General features: G+C 36.8%; 1 protein-coding gene across 9 annotated transcripts in view; it reads left to right on the forward strand.

The window, feature by feature from the left end:
• NOL4 (nucleolar protein 4) overlaps positions 1 to 16,937 on the forward strand; it is a 428,346-nt gene that overhangs the window by 307,436 nt on the left and 103,973 nt on the right. For all 9 annotated transcript variants that reach the window (XR_005791656.1, XM_040479130.1, XM_040479123.1 and 6 more), the window contains one exon: positions 10,508 to 10,621. Coding sequence is in view for 8 of the 9 variants with exons in the window: in XM_040479130.1 (XP_040335064.1) it covers positions 10,508 to 10,621 (114 nt within the window). In the remaining variant the exon portion in view is untranslated. The remainder of the gene's footprint in view (positions 1 to 10,507; positions 10,622 to 16,937) is intronic.

Consider the following 16,937-nt stretch of genomic DNA (forward strand, 5'->3'; position numbering starts at 1 on the left):
ATAAAATTGTGAGCAAAAACTTATGTAGAAGGATGAATATTTGTTTATAGTAAGAAAACACCAAAATTTTTAACGAAACAGAAGTCTTGAAGATTCAGACCCTTTTCCTTTGACATCTCTTTTGACAATTTTCAGACACACATATGAATAGTTACTGATTTTAACTTGGCTTCCCCTCCCTACTTAGAATGCTTACAATATCCAGAAACTCTGGAAGTCCCATCTAGTTAAGGAACCCTGGTATCTAAACTTCACTGGCTTTATGAGAAACATGCTTTTGCTCCTAGAGTAGTCTTCCTCAGTTCTGGCTTTGATGGTGTCAGACTTTTGCCACCTCAGAACAAATTCTAAATTTCTTAGTGTAATAGAGTATGGGCTCTTGAAACTGAGAGACCTAGGTTCCATTCCTGTACAACTTTGCGTGATTTTTCTGAATCTCCAGTTTTCTAAAGAAGTTGGATGTTGGGGTATTATATGTAATAATGTATAAGAAATGTTGAGAATATAATCTAGGCTCTTTCTACTCTTTCTTCTAATATGCTCAATTAGTTCATTTCTCACCTTAAGCCATCACATGGGATTTCTGGTACTTGTCTCAGTGTGTGCTCTTTTGGTCCACTGATTTTTCCTTACTTAGGAACTATGGGTACTATTCTCTCATTATTGACTAAATATATTAAGATTGAAGAGTAAATAGAGTGTAAGGAATATAGCCAACATAGTTGTCAGAGTTACTTAGCACTGGATCTTTTAGCAAAATGTTGACCTAATAAGCCTTATGGAGTACCCCGCATAGAGCCCACCCACCTTCCCTCTACAAATACACAGATACTAAGTAAAATATAACAACCTTTTAAATAACCAGATAAGATCAAAAGAAAGAAAATTTCAGGCTGTGAAACTGATAGAAAACTCATAGCCATAATTGTAAGTCTTTAATTTGGTAGGGTAACAGACTAGGAAGATAGAAAAAGTGAATGTAGCAGGTCAGGGTTGTAGTCTGAATGCCCACTTAAGTTCAGGAGATGTGTATTTTAGTTTGCAACTAGACAGGAACATGAACTGAGAATTATATAAAAAACTGGGACTCTGAAAGAGCTACTCCTCTATCAAGGGGAAATTACAGAAAAAGAGAAGAGAAATAGGAAAAAGGAGGTAAGGTGGAGAATAGAATGATAAAGATAGATCTAATAGGCACTCTAGAAGAGAAATTAGAATAAGGACAACAATTCAAACATTGAGAAGGGAGAATTTTATAGAATTGAGTAAACCAGTGAGTCCTAAGAGCAGGGAAGTAGACCCGTGCTGAGCGGTATAAACAGAAACAAATCTGTACCTGTGTGGATCCTAGTGAAAGTACAGCAGTCTCAAGAAATTCTTTAAGGTTACTATGAAGAAACAAGAGATTATCTAAAACGTAAAAGCAGAATGGACACACGTCTTGTCTTCAAAATAGATGCCAGAAGACTGTCTGTAAGGGACCAAGGACAAGAAGTCTCGATTTTTTTTTTTTTTTAGAGAAACTAGTTTTAATTCACAAATCAAAGCCCAGCTAAACTGTACTTCCAGAGTGAAAAACAAAGCACCACTTCAGTGCCCAAGGTCACCACTTACAGGCTGTCTATGGAAAAGCTGAAATGTCCTCCAAGCAGAAGGAAGCTGTGCCCTAAAGGAAACAGTGGAAAATTAGCACGATTGGTGAGAAAATCTGAAAACAAACAAACAAACAAACAAACAAAAAACCTTGATTTTTAAAGTCAGAGGGTCTTGGTTCTTAGCCCTCCTTTACCAGTTATTGCCGGTGGACCTTGTATAAGTAAGTTTCAGCTTCCTCATGGGAAAAAACAGAAACAAATAGCATTTATTTTGCACATGAAAACCAACATCACTTGGTCACTGGAAATAACATATGGAAAAACTCCCACCTCGCATAGTACCTGGTATCCAAGGAACATGATAAAATGCAGTCTAATCTGAAATTGTGTGCCATGGCTGGCTTTACTGGAACACCCTCACTATCTCAATCTCTTGAACTATTTGGAAGACTAAATCAAATGTCTCTATCTAGACAGCGCTCACTTCTCACTAAAAGCAGCCTTAAATCTCTCTCTCTTCTGTGTGCAAATTGTACTTTGTGGTACATCTTTTGTAGTTTGCTCCTGTCTCATATTGCTGTTATTTATATATGGGCCTTAGCTCCCTTACAAGAAGTTATGTTCCTTGAGTATTATGCTGCTTAACCTGTTCATGTCTGTATCACCTACAATGTCTTACCTAGAGTACAGTTAATTGCTCAGGAAAGCTGCTCAGTTCCTGTTCAATTCAACTGAATTGAAATTGTCAAGTGAAAGATGAATGAATGGACATTTACTAATGTGTTCCTTTGTGGTAGAAATTAGTTGGGATAAGCTCATTTTTATTGTGTGCTATGTGTTTCACAGTCTTCCGTAGTTGGCATTTCAGTTTTAAAAGTGCTTATATACAATGGATTATTACTCAGCAGTCAAAAAGAATGAAATCTTGCCATTTGCAACAATGTGGATAGAACTAGAGGATATTATACTAAGTGAAATTAGTCAGACAAAGACAAATATCATATGACTTCACTCATATGTGGAATTTAGAATACAAAAGAGCTGAACATAAGGGAAGGGAATATAAAAACAGAGAGAGGAACAAAACATAAGAGACTCTTAAATACAGAGAACAAACTGAGGGTTGCTCTAGGGGTTGTGGGTGGGGAGATGGGCTAAATGGGCAAGGGGCATTAAGGAGGACACTTGTTGGGATGAGCACTGGGTGTTATATGTAGGGGATGAATCACTGGACTCTACTCCTGAAATCATTATTGTACTATATGCCAGCTAACTTGGATGTAAATTAGAAAGTAAAAAAAAAAAATAAATAAATAAATAAACAAAAGTGATTGCTGACTGAAAATCTAATAGGGAAAAAATATATCCCTGAAGAAAAAAAGTTACATTTAATTTTAACTCTTTTTAACTCTTGCAATCCTATTTTAAAAATATTTTCATCTATTTGGCAGTTTGTGTGAACAGGTAGTGACATTAACCAAGTGAATAGATTTTGTATACAGTTTTAGGTTTCACAAATAAGCTATTAGGGCCAAAGATGCCATGATCGGCAACAATCATAAGCATATCTAGTCAGTTGTTTTCAGAATTAAAGGATGTTTCCTAGTGGATATTTCAAGTAGTCACTTAGTTAAAAATGAAAATATGTCGGGGAGCCTGGGTGGCTCAGTCGGTTAAGCATCCGACTTCGGCTCAGGTCATGATCTCACAGCTTGTGAGTTTGAACCCCGCATCGGGCTCTGTGCTGACAGCTCAGAGCCTGGAGCCTCTTCAGATTCTGTGTATTTCTCTCTCTCTCTGCCCCTCCCCTGCTCACACTCTGTCTCTCTCTGTCTCTCAAAAATAAATAAACATTTTTAAAAAATGAAAATGTCACTTTAGTTGATAATTCAGTTTTTCTGGTCTTGATCAAAAGTATTATCAGATGGGATTAGCCAAACTGGGCTTCTGAGTATTAAGTATGACATTAAATCCTCACTTATTTGTGAAAGATCATTATTAACGGCCAATGATGCTCTAAAATTAAGGCCAAAGTGCATACTATTAATTCATAATTGTTGTCAAAGCTTAGATGAAGACTAATTAGCATTTTTGTTGAAAATACATTTTCAAACTCCTTTTAAATAGGTCAAGAGAATTTTCTCAAACTGGAACATCCAAAGATTCACACATAGCTGGATCCATGGGGCCAGACGTCAGCGGCTTGCCGATCCCCTATTTCTCAACCAGGCTTCTTCCTCTCAGGTCCTTGCTGCCTGCTGGAAAATGTTGCCATCAGCAGCTCTAAGCCCCTCTTCTTACTTAGCATCTGAGAGCAGTCTTCCAGCTCCAGGTCACCCTTCCCATGAAAGGACTTTAGTCCTATTTAGATCATATATCCATCTCTTGGATGGATGAGCTCTCATGATAGTCATGGCCAGGGTGAGGTCAATGAGGCTCTTTTCTCATAATGTCCAGCAAAACCATCTAGGATGAGGTAAGAACAATTGAATTGTGTTTTTAGTCCACATCCACAAGCTTTACCTGAAACCTTGGATCATATGTGGTCCAAAATTCAGAACTTTTCAGATTTGGGGAACATGATAGAGTATATATTCCAGTTATTGCATAACACTTGCAACAGAGTCTGGGAAAGCAGCTCATATACGAATATATTAGTATTTCTGACATAAAAGATCGGAATATTCACAGAAAGTAGGGAAAAGGCCATATCAGTTTTTTTCTGCCAAACTTCCCCAAAGTTTTTGAAACGATTCTCAGTTTAGACAATATTAGCATTATAGAATTGCTGGTTAAAAGGTTGCAAGTCTGTAATTAACATATTCTATTGCACATGTATTACACCCTACATGCTAGGCATATATTCGATTGTAAACTATGATGGCTGAGACAGTATTGATACTGTTTATATATCTGAACATGACATGCTTTCTGACATATAGAATGTGCTTATTAGATATGTTTGTTGAATAAGTGAATATATCAGTGACTTTATGTACATCATCATGGAATTCCAAAAATTAGCCCATGATATAGATATTATTTTTCTTATTCACAACTTACTGAATGAGCCTTGGTTTTGCCATTTGCAAAAATAGAATTAATGATACCTAGCAGAATGAGTGAGGCTCAGAGAGATTAAAAAGCAAAAGTGGTCAGATTGCAAGTAGCTGATTTCATAATAATATTCAAGTCAGTCACTTCATCACTAAACTATTACTTTATTCCACTGATGGATACAAATGAAGCTGCTTGATTAATTGAAGGGATCCCTTAGGAGCTACAACTTTCTACACAGCCTGTAACAATTATCCCTTTAGGTGTAGATATATCATTTGGTGGGAGATAAAATATGCATATCATCTAAGCTGCAGAATTTTTAAATTATGTATTCTAGAAAGTAACAAGATTAGGAAAAATAATTTAGGGTCCTATGTCAATTCTGAGTAATGTATCATTTGCTTTAATTATCTTGAAAGAGCTCATTCTACATAAAATCTTGGGTAGATATCACAGTTGCTCCAAATCTGGTCTCATTTAATACTTGATTTAGTTATGCTTAAACCCTGGAGGCTAGTGAGCCTTGCCACGAATAAGTACTATAAATCCATGAATACAGTCTTATAGTCATGATTTATTTTTTTTAAGTTTATTAAACTTAAATTTACGTTTCTTGTCTATGCAAGTGGGGGAAGGAAAGAGAGGGAGAGAGAGAATCTCAAGCAGGCTCTGGACCATCAGCACAGAGCCTGACATGGGGCCCAAACCCACGAACTGTGAGATCATGACCTGAGCCAAAATCAAGAGTTGGATGCTTAACTGACTGAGCCACCCAGGTGCCCCCAGTCATGATTTATCTTTACTTTTTTTTTTTCAACGTTTATTTATTTTTGGGACAGAGAGAGACAGAGCATGAACGGGGGAGGGGCAGAGAGAGAGGGAGGCACAGAATCGGAAACAGGCTCCAGGCTCTGAGCCATCAGCCCAGAGCCCGACGTGGGGCTCGAACTCATGGACCGCGAGATCGTGACTTGGCTGAAGTCGGACGCTTAACTGACTGCGCCACCCAGGCGCCCCTTATCTTTACTTTTTTATAAAAAAAAGAAAAAAATCTTAAATGTACAGCAGAAGTTCTGAAGACACTAACATTGTGTAGTTTATAGTTTTGAGATCAAAAAGTGGACTAGTTTGTTGGTGTGGTATTAAGTTTTACATGTATCTATAAGGAAAGGCACATTTATGTTGTGCCAACAGCAATCACATCTTAAGTCCCCAATTAAAATGTGACTTTTTAAACTCCAAAAGTTCCACGCGACAGTTTAGCCATCTGTTTAATGAAACAACCACTGATTAGGTCATAGATAATTATTGCAATAAGGACAGTGCTAGGGAAAGTTCAACTCATGACAGTTAATTACGAAGAGATAATTAGCGAGGGTAGTTAGCATGATCTCCTCTCTAGGGTAAGAAATAGGTAACAAATCTCATTCCAGGTGTAGATCATGTAGACCGTATAGTTACATATATTTTTGAATCATCATTTAAAAATCTTATTAGATACCAAACAGTATATTTACTGAGCTATGTTTAACCAAAAGGAGAAGTGTTGTTTTTCATAAATTATCTATTGAATTCTATGCATTTTTTTTTGTCAAAAATATCCTTAGGTTATCACATGGAGGCTTTTGTGTTTCATGGGCACTCTTACCAATGTAAGAGGGAAATTACAGCACTTGTCCCTGGTGGAATCCATGACTACGGTCCTTAACACATTCTGCTAATTACCTTCCAGGAAGACACAAATGCGGGAGTATTAGAGTAAGCTCTCTACCATCAAATGTGGTGAAGGAGAGTTCTGGTGAAGATAGTTCTCAAAACTCACAGTAAATAATAGTTTTAAATTCCTCTATGATAAAATCACTTTGATAAGGAGCAAAAATGATTAATTTCCTTCTTACTATCTTGGTATAAGTACTTCAGAGTTGCGAAGTACTTATGAAAGTACAAATTATGAAAGAACAAATTATGGAGGGACAATAAGCAAAAGACTTGCAATTTTAGTATCTTCTATCCAAGCGCAGCATAATGGAGCTCCAAGGGTGGTGAAAGCATTGGCATTCATTATTGGCTCATCAGTATTAGAACCAAGGGAATTTTTAACAGATTGCCTCACAGGAAAGAAAGAACCCTGCCTGGCTCCCTATTCTCATTTTGGGCACAAAACTAAGGTTTTCTTATGTTTCGTATACAGTGATGTCTTGGCACTTCTGGTTTCTCCAACATGAAAATCGTGTGACTTTATATTGCGTCCGTGTAGAATATGTGACAGAACTGAGATAAGTTAAACTTATTTTTGTGCTATTAGTGAATAAAGGTTTTTAAAGAATTAATAGGAAAATATGTTAGGAGAATTTCAGTCTCTTTAAGAGAAGAATTTTAGTGAGATGCTAATACACTCTTTGCTTAAATGCAAAATAGAGTTAGCTGTAAATGGATTTCTCTGTAGGAGTGTGTAGTATTTAAGATCTCTAACTTTGTTTAAGCTACTGAGACCTTCGGTGTACTTTGGCAATAATTCTTTACTAGGAATTAACTATTACTCCCAACTTATCATCAGACTTAGATATGAATTCAGGTATTTCCACACGCGTAGCTGTGTGATCTCAGGCAAGTCATATGATTTCTCAGAACTTCAATTTATCTTTCCTCAATAGGAGTATTATAAATATTTTTCTCACGAGTTGCTTGGAAAATTAAATTAGATAATGAATCTCAGCTTCTTATATTATGTCTGCCCATCCCAACCACTCAGTATGAGTTAGGTGTTATATTTATCTTAAAATTAGGGTGGTAGTGGTTTCTACTTAGGGGTATATATTTTATTATTCACTTAAGAGATAGGAAATTCTTTGAAAAATACATGTATATTAAACTGTAATATAGATTTTATTCATTCTGCCTTTCTTTCCAATGAGCATGACTATAATACACACATATAAGGGTTGTCTTTGGTGTGCTTATTGAACGCAACAGAGTGTGTGTAAGGATTTTTTTCTACAGTATTTTCCATTAATGATAAATTACATAAAAGTACTAAGTATACAACAGAATTTAGACAATGGAAGGGTTGAGAATTAGGAGACAGGAACCTTGGTTTCTATATCTAGTCAACTTGTCCTTTAGCAAATCACTTATCTGGGTTTCAGTTTCTTCAGACTTCAGAGAAGAAACTTGTACTGAATGATTTCTATGGCTATTTACAGTTACCAAGCTATAATTCTACAATAAGCTCAGAACAACTGTATTTTCAAAATTATATCCTTTACCTACTGGCAATGTTTATCATACATCTTTGCTTCTACTTATTTTTTGCACTTAATAGGAAAGAGTACATGATTGCTTTATCTTGAAGTTGATTTTTTTTTCCAAAATCTTGAAATATTAGGCTATCCAGTGACCTTAAAAATGATCTAGCCTCTCACTCGGCCAGGACATTATTCTAGTTTCTAAGAAGACCAATTTCCTTTATCTGGAAAAGACCCAACTTTCTCTGTTATGTTCTCTGAAAAGGAAATTATATAGATTATCATGCCTAATAACTTTTACTGTTCTAGTGAAGGTTATTTCCCATTTTATTTTAAAAATTAAAAAGAATTTGAAAAGAAAAGCTAATTTTAATTACAGGGAGATTTTACCTTTTGTTTTATCTGTTCAACAAACCTTTATGTGTTTAAGAAGGTGTGTGTTTATTGCTATAATCGAATCAGCTGAATAAAGTTCCACAGCTTTATATATTCCTAATTTTGAATGGAGATACCTGATAGAAATAAAGATAATGAAGAGCAGAAATACATCTCTCTGAATTTCATGTGTCTGTCAATAATTACATCAAGAAAAGAGAGGCTGCTGATGTTTTATTTAGATTGTGTTAATTCAGTCCCTAGAACCAGATGAAAGGTCTAATAATGTAGTTTATAATGATGTGAACTGTCACTTCTATTTGAATAATGTTAGCTACAATCAAATAATTTTTCCTTTTCCATAATGGAATGTTCCTATTCTCATTGTTTTCTGTAATATCTTTGCCTCCAAATAATTCAATTGAGGGAAAACAACATCGTGTACCTAATTCCTGTGTGGTTTAGATTATAGTTTTGAGCCAAGCTGTGGCCAGAGTTGTGTCCTTTCATGAGACACTGATTTTGTGGCTCAATATGTTTTTAGTTCTGAGCTAGATTATCTTATCCATACTCAGGGAAGTACGAATGAAATAAAGAAGCAATATGACTTTTTAAATTATATTTACATCTTTATGACTATTATTTTTTTTAATTTATCTGATTTGGCCCTCCTCTCTGTTCCCTACACAAATTCTGGCTTTCTGATTTCCTTCTCAAAATGCATCTGCTGCTTTTAACTGCCACCTCAGGGGCCTCTCTCTTTTCTTTCTTTTGCAAAAAAAAATAGCATTTCCAGATATCCTAACGCTTTATTATCAAAGTTGTCCAGGTGTCATTTCAGGCATCTCACAGGGTTCACAGTGGAGACAGTACCCTGTACCTTTCTTACCTTTTGTCTATAGAGGTGACTTTGCAGGTGGAAGCATGAGGAGGGTGGCTGAGGCAGCTACAGAAACTGTTTCCTAGGTCACGCAAGGTCAGAGCCTGGTCTCTTCGTACACTATACAAATTCCACTGACGAATATCTGTGAAAACATTGATGGTCTGAATTTAGCTGTTCCATACATAATATTGAGATATAAACCCTATGGGTCAATTTGCTAAAGCACATTTTACATGCTAGACTTAGCAAAATGAATCAAGTGCCATAAAGGCATGCTCATATTCACTTAAAAAAAATTAAAAGGTATCTATTAGGTCAGAGGCTTCTAATAAATGGCATCCATACATATTTGAGATTGAGGCTTTGGAAGCTCTAAGGTGGCATGTCATTATATAGGCTAACTTCCCAAAGGGCATTTTTATTTTGTAATTGCATCTTTGGCTAACTTATCTGGCTAAATTGTCATGTTATTTCTTATCTGTCATTTGCTTATCTTCATTAAAAAACTGTTCAATATCATTAAGCACTTCATCTTTCAGTTAGATGATTTTGCACGTAATTAGGGGAAAAGAAAATGGAAAAAAATTTCTGATTATCACAAACGATATGGAGAGTTGCAAACAATTTGAAGTTAATTACGAGCTTAGTTGGGGGTTAATTAATTTCTGCGTGGACTATACAGAAGATGGATTTCCAACATGTATCTATTAAGTTAATAATATCGACTCCTATTTTATAAATAAAACATGTAGGTACACATACAGCTCAGATGAAAATATCAAACTTTTATTATATCAAAATTGTTCTAGGACTGACTTTTTGGTTTGTATTTAAGCTTTCTTAGAGGATTTTAGTCACAGCAAATGTGTCACAACTTCAACTGTAAATACTCATATTTCATATTAAGATTGTTTGACATGGTCTGAGTGTCTGTCCATTTTTCCAGCTATGTTTCAGCCTTGTCACTTGCTTTTGTTTTGTTGTGCATTGTCATGTGTTTTGAAAGAATTGAGGCACTTCTTTTATTTGCAAAACCCAGTCAGCATTTTGTCACCGCCTGTTCAAGTTCCAGCGTAATGGCCCAGACGAAATACTTGGGAATGTGGAGGTCTGGGAATGACTGATGGATCTGTGTAGCAACTATAGCTTTAACCTCTAACTAGCTTTCATTTTTCATCTTTGCAATTTCCATTTCCTATTTTTATCAAAATTAATTTAGTCGAAATAAATGGATACTCCTGCACATCCTTTGAGCTCTTCTGAGAATTGCACGGGTCTGTTAATAATTTTTCATGTCTCTCTCTCTCTTTTTTTTCTTTATTTTTTTATTTTTATTTTTTTTTTTTTAGTCTCGACCTATTCCTTCCCACCTGACTTCAGCAGTTGCAGAGAGTATCTTGGCTTCAGCCTGTGAGAGTGAGAGCAGAAATGCCGCCAAGAGGATGCGCCTGGACAGACAACAGGTACCGAGGAGCCTCGGGGTCGGTGGACACCAGCTATTGCAAATATGGTTCAGTTAGTCTGATTCAGGTAGAAGGGCGAAAGCTCTGGGATGGATTTTGAAGTACACTGAGGTAGAGTTTTGGGGTCTTTATGATATGAATTGAAAGTTGAAAGTGCAGGATCATGAGAGCAGCGGGCATCCATTACATTTTCCGTGGTGAAAAAATGGACAGTCGTGGGGCACCTGGGTGGCTCAGTCAGTTAAGTGTCTGACGTCAGCTCAAGTCGTGATCGCACGGTGTAGTTCGTGGGTTCAAGCCCTGCATCAGGTTCTGTGCTGACAGCTTAGAGCCTAGAGCCTGCTTTGGATTCTGTGTCTCCCTCTTTCTCTGCGCCTCCCCTACTCACACTCTGTCTCTCTTTCTCTCAAAAATAAACAATAAAAAATTTTTAAAAATGGACAGCTGTAAAATCAGGAATTCTGGCTAGTATCCAATTTGCAGGCTAATTACTTATTTAAATAAGTGGTTCTAACTGATCATTTATGTTCGTTTTGTACATTTACCTGATTGTTTATAATAGTGACACGATTGTGTTCATTTCAAGTGAAAGTGAACCTCTCCTTAATTTCCCCTGCTCTGCTGCTAAACGTCAGTGAATTGCTCTGGGAATCTTGAAAGCACATACTTTGAAAGACTGGAAAGCTGTAAAATGGGGACAGAAAATAATGAAAATATATGTCCTGGGCTTGCTTCCGCATTAATGAATCATTTACTGTATACCCATCAAGTATCCTTCTATCTGTGTCTCCTTCCTAGGGATGTAGCTGTATGTGGTGTGGGCATGTGCATTTTGCGGGCGTTGTGCGCTTATGTCTTGCTCAGTTTTCCCTTGGTTTATGTGCCTCTGTCGGTCTCCCCTCCTCAGGTCTGAATGCCTTTCTCTGTGTTCTTTTTATCTCTGGCCCTCTTAATTGTCCATAATCAAATGCTAAAGTATAGCACACAGTATTAAATACTACACATAAAAGTATGCTGTGTTCTGACTTTTAAGTTATTTTTACAACAAATGATCTTGTGCTTCATATCTTTAGTTGAGTTTGGGATGAGAAGACTAAATTTTCAGTCTAATTTTGTTTTTTCCTACAGGCCAATGAGCGTCTTAAAATTATATATATGTATATATATGTATGTATATATGTGCATACATATATATACATGTATATATATACATATACATACATATGCATATATATGCATACTATACATATATACATGTATATATATGCATACTATACATATATATACATGTATATATATGCATACATACATATATATACGTGCATATACATATATACATATACATTATATACATATACATTGTACATATACATTATATATGTATATGTATGTATATATATGTATGTACGTATATACATATATGTATGTATATGTACATATATATAAAACAAGTATCTCCAGTCCAGGACCAAAATATTTCAAAATGTTTCAGAATGGCAGTATTTTAAAATTGTATGTGTTTATTATTAATATGGCATGTGCTAATAATTCTAAACAATGCAAAATATGAAATCCCTGGTTAATATTTTTTTTTATTTAAAAAAAGTTTTTTAAGTTTATTTATTTTGACGGAGACAGAGACAGTGCAAGTGGGGGAGGGGCAGAGAGAGAGAGAGAGAGAGAGAGAGAGAGAGAGAGAGAGAATCTTAAGCAGGCTCCACACTGTCAGTGCACTCACTGTCCACGTGAGGCTTAACCCCATGAACTGTGAGATCATGATTTGAGCCAAAACCAAGAGTCAGACACTTAACCGACTGAGCCATCCAGGCACCCCTAGTTAATATTTTTTTAAATGTAGTATTAGCCTCAGATAAAATGTATATGAAAATACTGATTTTGAGTTTGTTAATCATCCTTGGCCAGTCATGTTTATGCACATATGCATTCCTCCGTGACACTTTTATCATTATTATAAGCCTAGAATCTTTCTTACTTGGAACAAGTCAGAGCCCTGTATACAATACCATATAACACAGTCATTAAGATGGCACATTCTGGAGTTAAGTACATCTGGTTTGGTTTCTCAGCCCTGCTCTTACTAATAGCCCTGCAGAAAGCTACTCCAGTCTCTGTGCCTCAGTTTCTTCATGGGCACGATAACAATAACAGTTCTAATCCTAAAGGGTTGTTGTGAGCATGCTAAATGACACATTTATGTTAAGTACTTAGCCTGGCATATAGTAAGCATCAACAAATTCAGCCTAGGAAAAGATTGTAACTGATGTTCTGTCATTGCCTTGGCATCAATAAATCTAGAAAGAAACATTAATAGTAGTATCTCAGATACAGGAATTTTGAAGTCAGACGAAGTCTATTTGAGAAAATATCACAATTCTAGAAACCAACATAATAGAATTCTGGGATTGAATGCGCTTTTCTGTGTTGTCTTGACATATATCCCACCTCATCTACACTCTAGAATGGTGTCAGTCATATATACAGTTGTCATGCAAATTAAATGACTGATTGGTGCTATGAACTACCTGTGATACTTCTATGTATCCACCAATATTGGGTCCAGTAACTTAACCACTGTTGGCCTAATCTATCAAATCGAGGTTACATATATCAAATTCATAGGTTTATTTTGAGGATTCAATAAGGCAAGGCATATGAAAGCATAGCTCATTTAATAAGTTTACATATATTTTCAGAGCTATACTGTATTCAAACTCCTATGTATGTGCTTCCATACATACCTAAGTGGTAGGAAAATGTTACCTCCAGTCCTAAGATCGGCTATTTACTAATACACGTGTCCTATTATCAGAAAGGAATACTCATTTGGGCAGTCTTTAAATTGAGATCAAAATTGCTTCCTAGAACTTCTACCCATTGAAGAAAAGCTACTAGCAACTTTTAACTATTAGCAATCATGAGAACAGTGACTTCTAACTACTGCCCAGGGACCAGGGGGCCAGAATGGGTGGGGATCAGTGGTCCTTGACCCTGCTTCCCATGTTACCTATTTCCTTTTTCTGTCCTCCTACACAGTGGTCATTTATTGCAAAGCTCTGTCACCTGGGAATAGGGGATGTCCAATATTTTCCCCACAGAGGAACATTCTTTCCAGGTTTTAAAAGTGTTCAGTGGACCTGGGATTTATGGGGGATATGGAAGAAAATATTTTAAAAAATACATTCTGTGATTTATTGGCAACCTAATAGGTGCTTTGTGGGACTTTATTTTTCCTATTTAGTAATTTCAACACCCCATGGAAAGCAGGTGTTATTATTCCCATGTCCATGTAAGGAACCCAAGGCTCAAGGAAGAGGGGTTATTTGTACAGGGTCACCCCGCTGAATGAGCAAATCAGACAATGAGTTTCTACTGTGGGAGGCGGACACTCTAGATCTCTCTACAGTCTTACTACCTTCCATTGATTATATTCACTGAGGGAAAACCCATGTCCTGGAACAAACTCTTAGGACTCCTATCATTTGTGCCTCTGCTTGTAATGTTTTTGACAATGCAGTTTTCTGTTGGAAAACCATCTGTTTTAATCATAAAGATATTTATGCTCTTTCATATCTAGCAAACCAGGTTTCCCCAGTAAGCAAACTATTCCAGGCAGGACATTTTTGCCTCAATATCAGCTTGAAAAAGTGCCTCACTTCATCTGGGAAATGAGTTCTAAACTGTGAAAACTGATTGAGTGTTTAGTATTTCAAAATAAATAAAATATATTACACACAGATATTTAAAAATCCATGAATTATTTCTGCTTACTCTGAACTCATATTTCATTTAACATGCCACACAAAGTGTTCCATCAAGTAATTGTGCACTGCCAACCAAAGCATGCGAATGGGACAGCCCTCTCCTAATTAGATCTAGACCTTCTTTACGCAAGTAAGAGAGAGAAGGATTCTTTTGGGTGTTGGCGATGAGATCATCCTTTTCTGTGCACATTCTTAACCCAACTCACAACTCTTAGAATTTGCTGGTGACTCAGAGATTCTGTATCACATCCCTGCCTTTCTGTAGGTGCATGAAAGCTCAAAAACTGGACAGTTAAATCTGGATTCTGTTAAGCCCCATATCTGAGTGCTTGCTGCCATTGCATAGCCACACGGAGAGCTATAATTATGTATGTCCTTCAGAGTTTATGAAGCTTGATGAATTAATTGGATTTTATAAAGCTGTTTGAGCTATGAACATGAAAGGTGTTATGGATGTGTTAAATACTTTATTTCATATGCCCACCTTGCACCACGATCCAGACGAGTCTGGTTATTATGCAGCCTGAGCCCCGGGGCAAGCCAGTGGCAAGGACAGGAGACTACCGTTTCATCTGGAATCAGATTTCACAGAGCTGAGGTCAACCCTCAATGCATTATAGAATATAGTCCGTATTTCTTTTCTTTTAACGTGAAAATCTGGAATTTTTATGGTCCGTAGGAAATTCTTCCTCACTCTGACAATTCAAAAAACTGGTCAAAATCAGACTTCACTTTTATGATTCTATGTCATAGCTTATCTTTCAACTAAAAGATTGCCTTTGTTCAGTCTTTATTTCATTTCTCTTTCCTTAAAAACAAAGGTCTCTCAAGGTTCTTGATTACAGTTCATCTGAACAGACAAAAGCAGAAAGTGAGAGATTAGAACTTGCTACTTGCTGATGATTTATTTCCCATTGGTGTATATTTTTTGCTGTTTTTTTAAGGGATGATACATGTTTCATTCCTGGGCTTGATGACTGATAAACTTAAGGGATTCATGAATAATAAGAGTTTCTTTGGTTTCTTTTCTCTATCCCCAGTTCTTTCAGTTAGTTTGTAGTGCCGTATTGGGGATCACATAAAACCAAGGGGTAAGGGCTGTGACAGCATCAGTGCAACAGACACGGCCCTCGTGAAGGACAGCACAGCACACGTGCTAGGTGACTGCTTTTGCAGTGATGAGGACAGATGGGAAGTCAATGGTAAGCTGTGATGTGACCTCTTTGACTCTATTGAAAAGAACATAGTGAAGGGGGCAAGGGGACATGGCTTGTCCGTTGCTTGTGACATAATAAAGGGTGAGAAATCAAGGGAAAAATTACTGAAAAGTGGGTGTTTTGCTAAATTAAAAAGAAAAAAATCAGAGCTAGTAAACCAGCATGAAAGCACCAGCCAGGACCTACAAACACTGAGTGAGCCTAGCATAGTCCCTGCTACTCTGTTTTCTTTGGCAGTGCTGATTTCCCTGCGACCTGCTTCTTGTCATGATTCTTCCTGTGTTCTGTTAGGGTGGACATATTAGTGAGCATATTATCAAAAGAAAAATGTCATTGTGGATACAAAGTTGAAAACATAGCTGTGTAAGCATGGTGGCAGTTTTGACACAGACTTTTTATTTTCTCAAGGACGTTTTTGAAAACTAGCTGAAGCCCCCTGGTCAAGACAGAGTTTTCAAGACGGTCAGCTTTTCTTCCGTATTTCATTCTGTCTTGTGTGTCCTTTTGGTACCACTTATAAACTGTAACAAGTGCACAACTTAAAGCAACATTTTTCAGTAGGGTTTTATGCTTAAATTGAAACAATGTGATAGTAACTGAGATGCAGCTGGAAACCAATTTCTGTTCCTTTCCAGCCCACACCCCCAGGCTCCCATTCTTAATCATCCTCAACTTGTATACTGCTCCCACCATTTTTCTTTCATATTTATAACATGATATTTTAGAGAAAACCTGACATCTTGGAATCTTTCAACATCTGTTTCAGCACGCTCCTCTCATCTGAAGGAGAAAATACACTATAGAAGGACAACAAAGTGCCACAGAGGGTAGTTCTTGGATTACATTGTATTTCCTTTGTGACGTGTGTAATTTAAAACTATTTAGATAGAGGGGCACCTGGGTGGCTCAGTCGGTTGAGCGTCCGACTTCAGCTCGGGTCATGATCTCGCTGTCCGTGAATTCAAGCCCCGTTGTGAAGCTCTGTGCTGACAGCTCAGAGCCTGGAGCCTGTTTCAGATTCTGTGTCTCCCTCTCTCTCTGATGCTTCCCCATTCATGCGCGCGCTCTCTCTCTCTCTCTCTCTCTCTCTCTCTCTCTCAAAAGTAAATAAACGTTAAAAAAATTAAAAAAAAACTATTTAGATAGAATAAACTTCCCAAAGTCATCTCACTATACAGGACCTTATTCTCCTTACTCATGGTAATGTTAAGGTGAAGAATAGCATCAGAAGTGTTTGGGGATGCAGTCCAGTGCGAGGTGTTTTCCAAGCCTATTTTATGTCATTGCCATGGCTTTTAACGAAGTGAGGAAACTGAG

This window comes from Herpailurus yagouaroundi, unplaced genomic scaffold (genome assembly GCF_014898765.1).
Source record: "Herpailurus yagouaroundi ecotype Mexico unplaced genomic scaffold, PumYag 142, whole genome shotgun sequence".
Classification (NCBI taxonomy): Eukaryota; Metazoa; Chordata; class Mammalia; order Carnivora; family Felidae; genus Herpailurus; species Herpailurus yagouaroundi.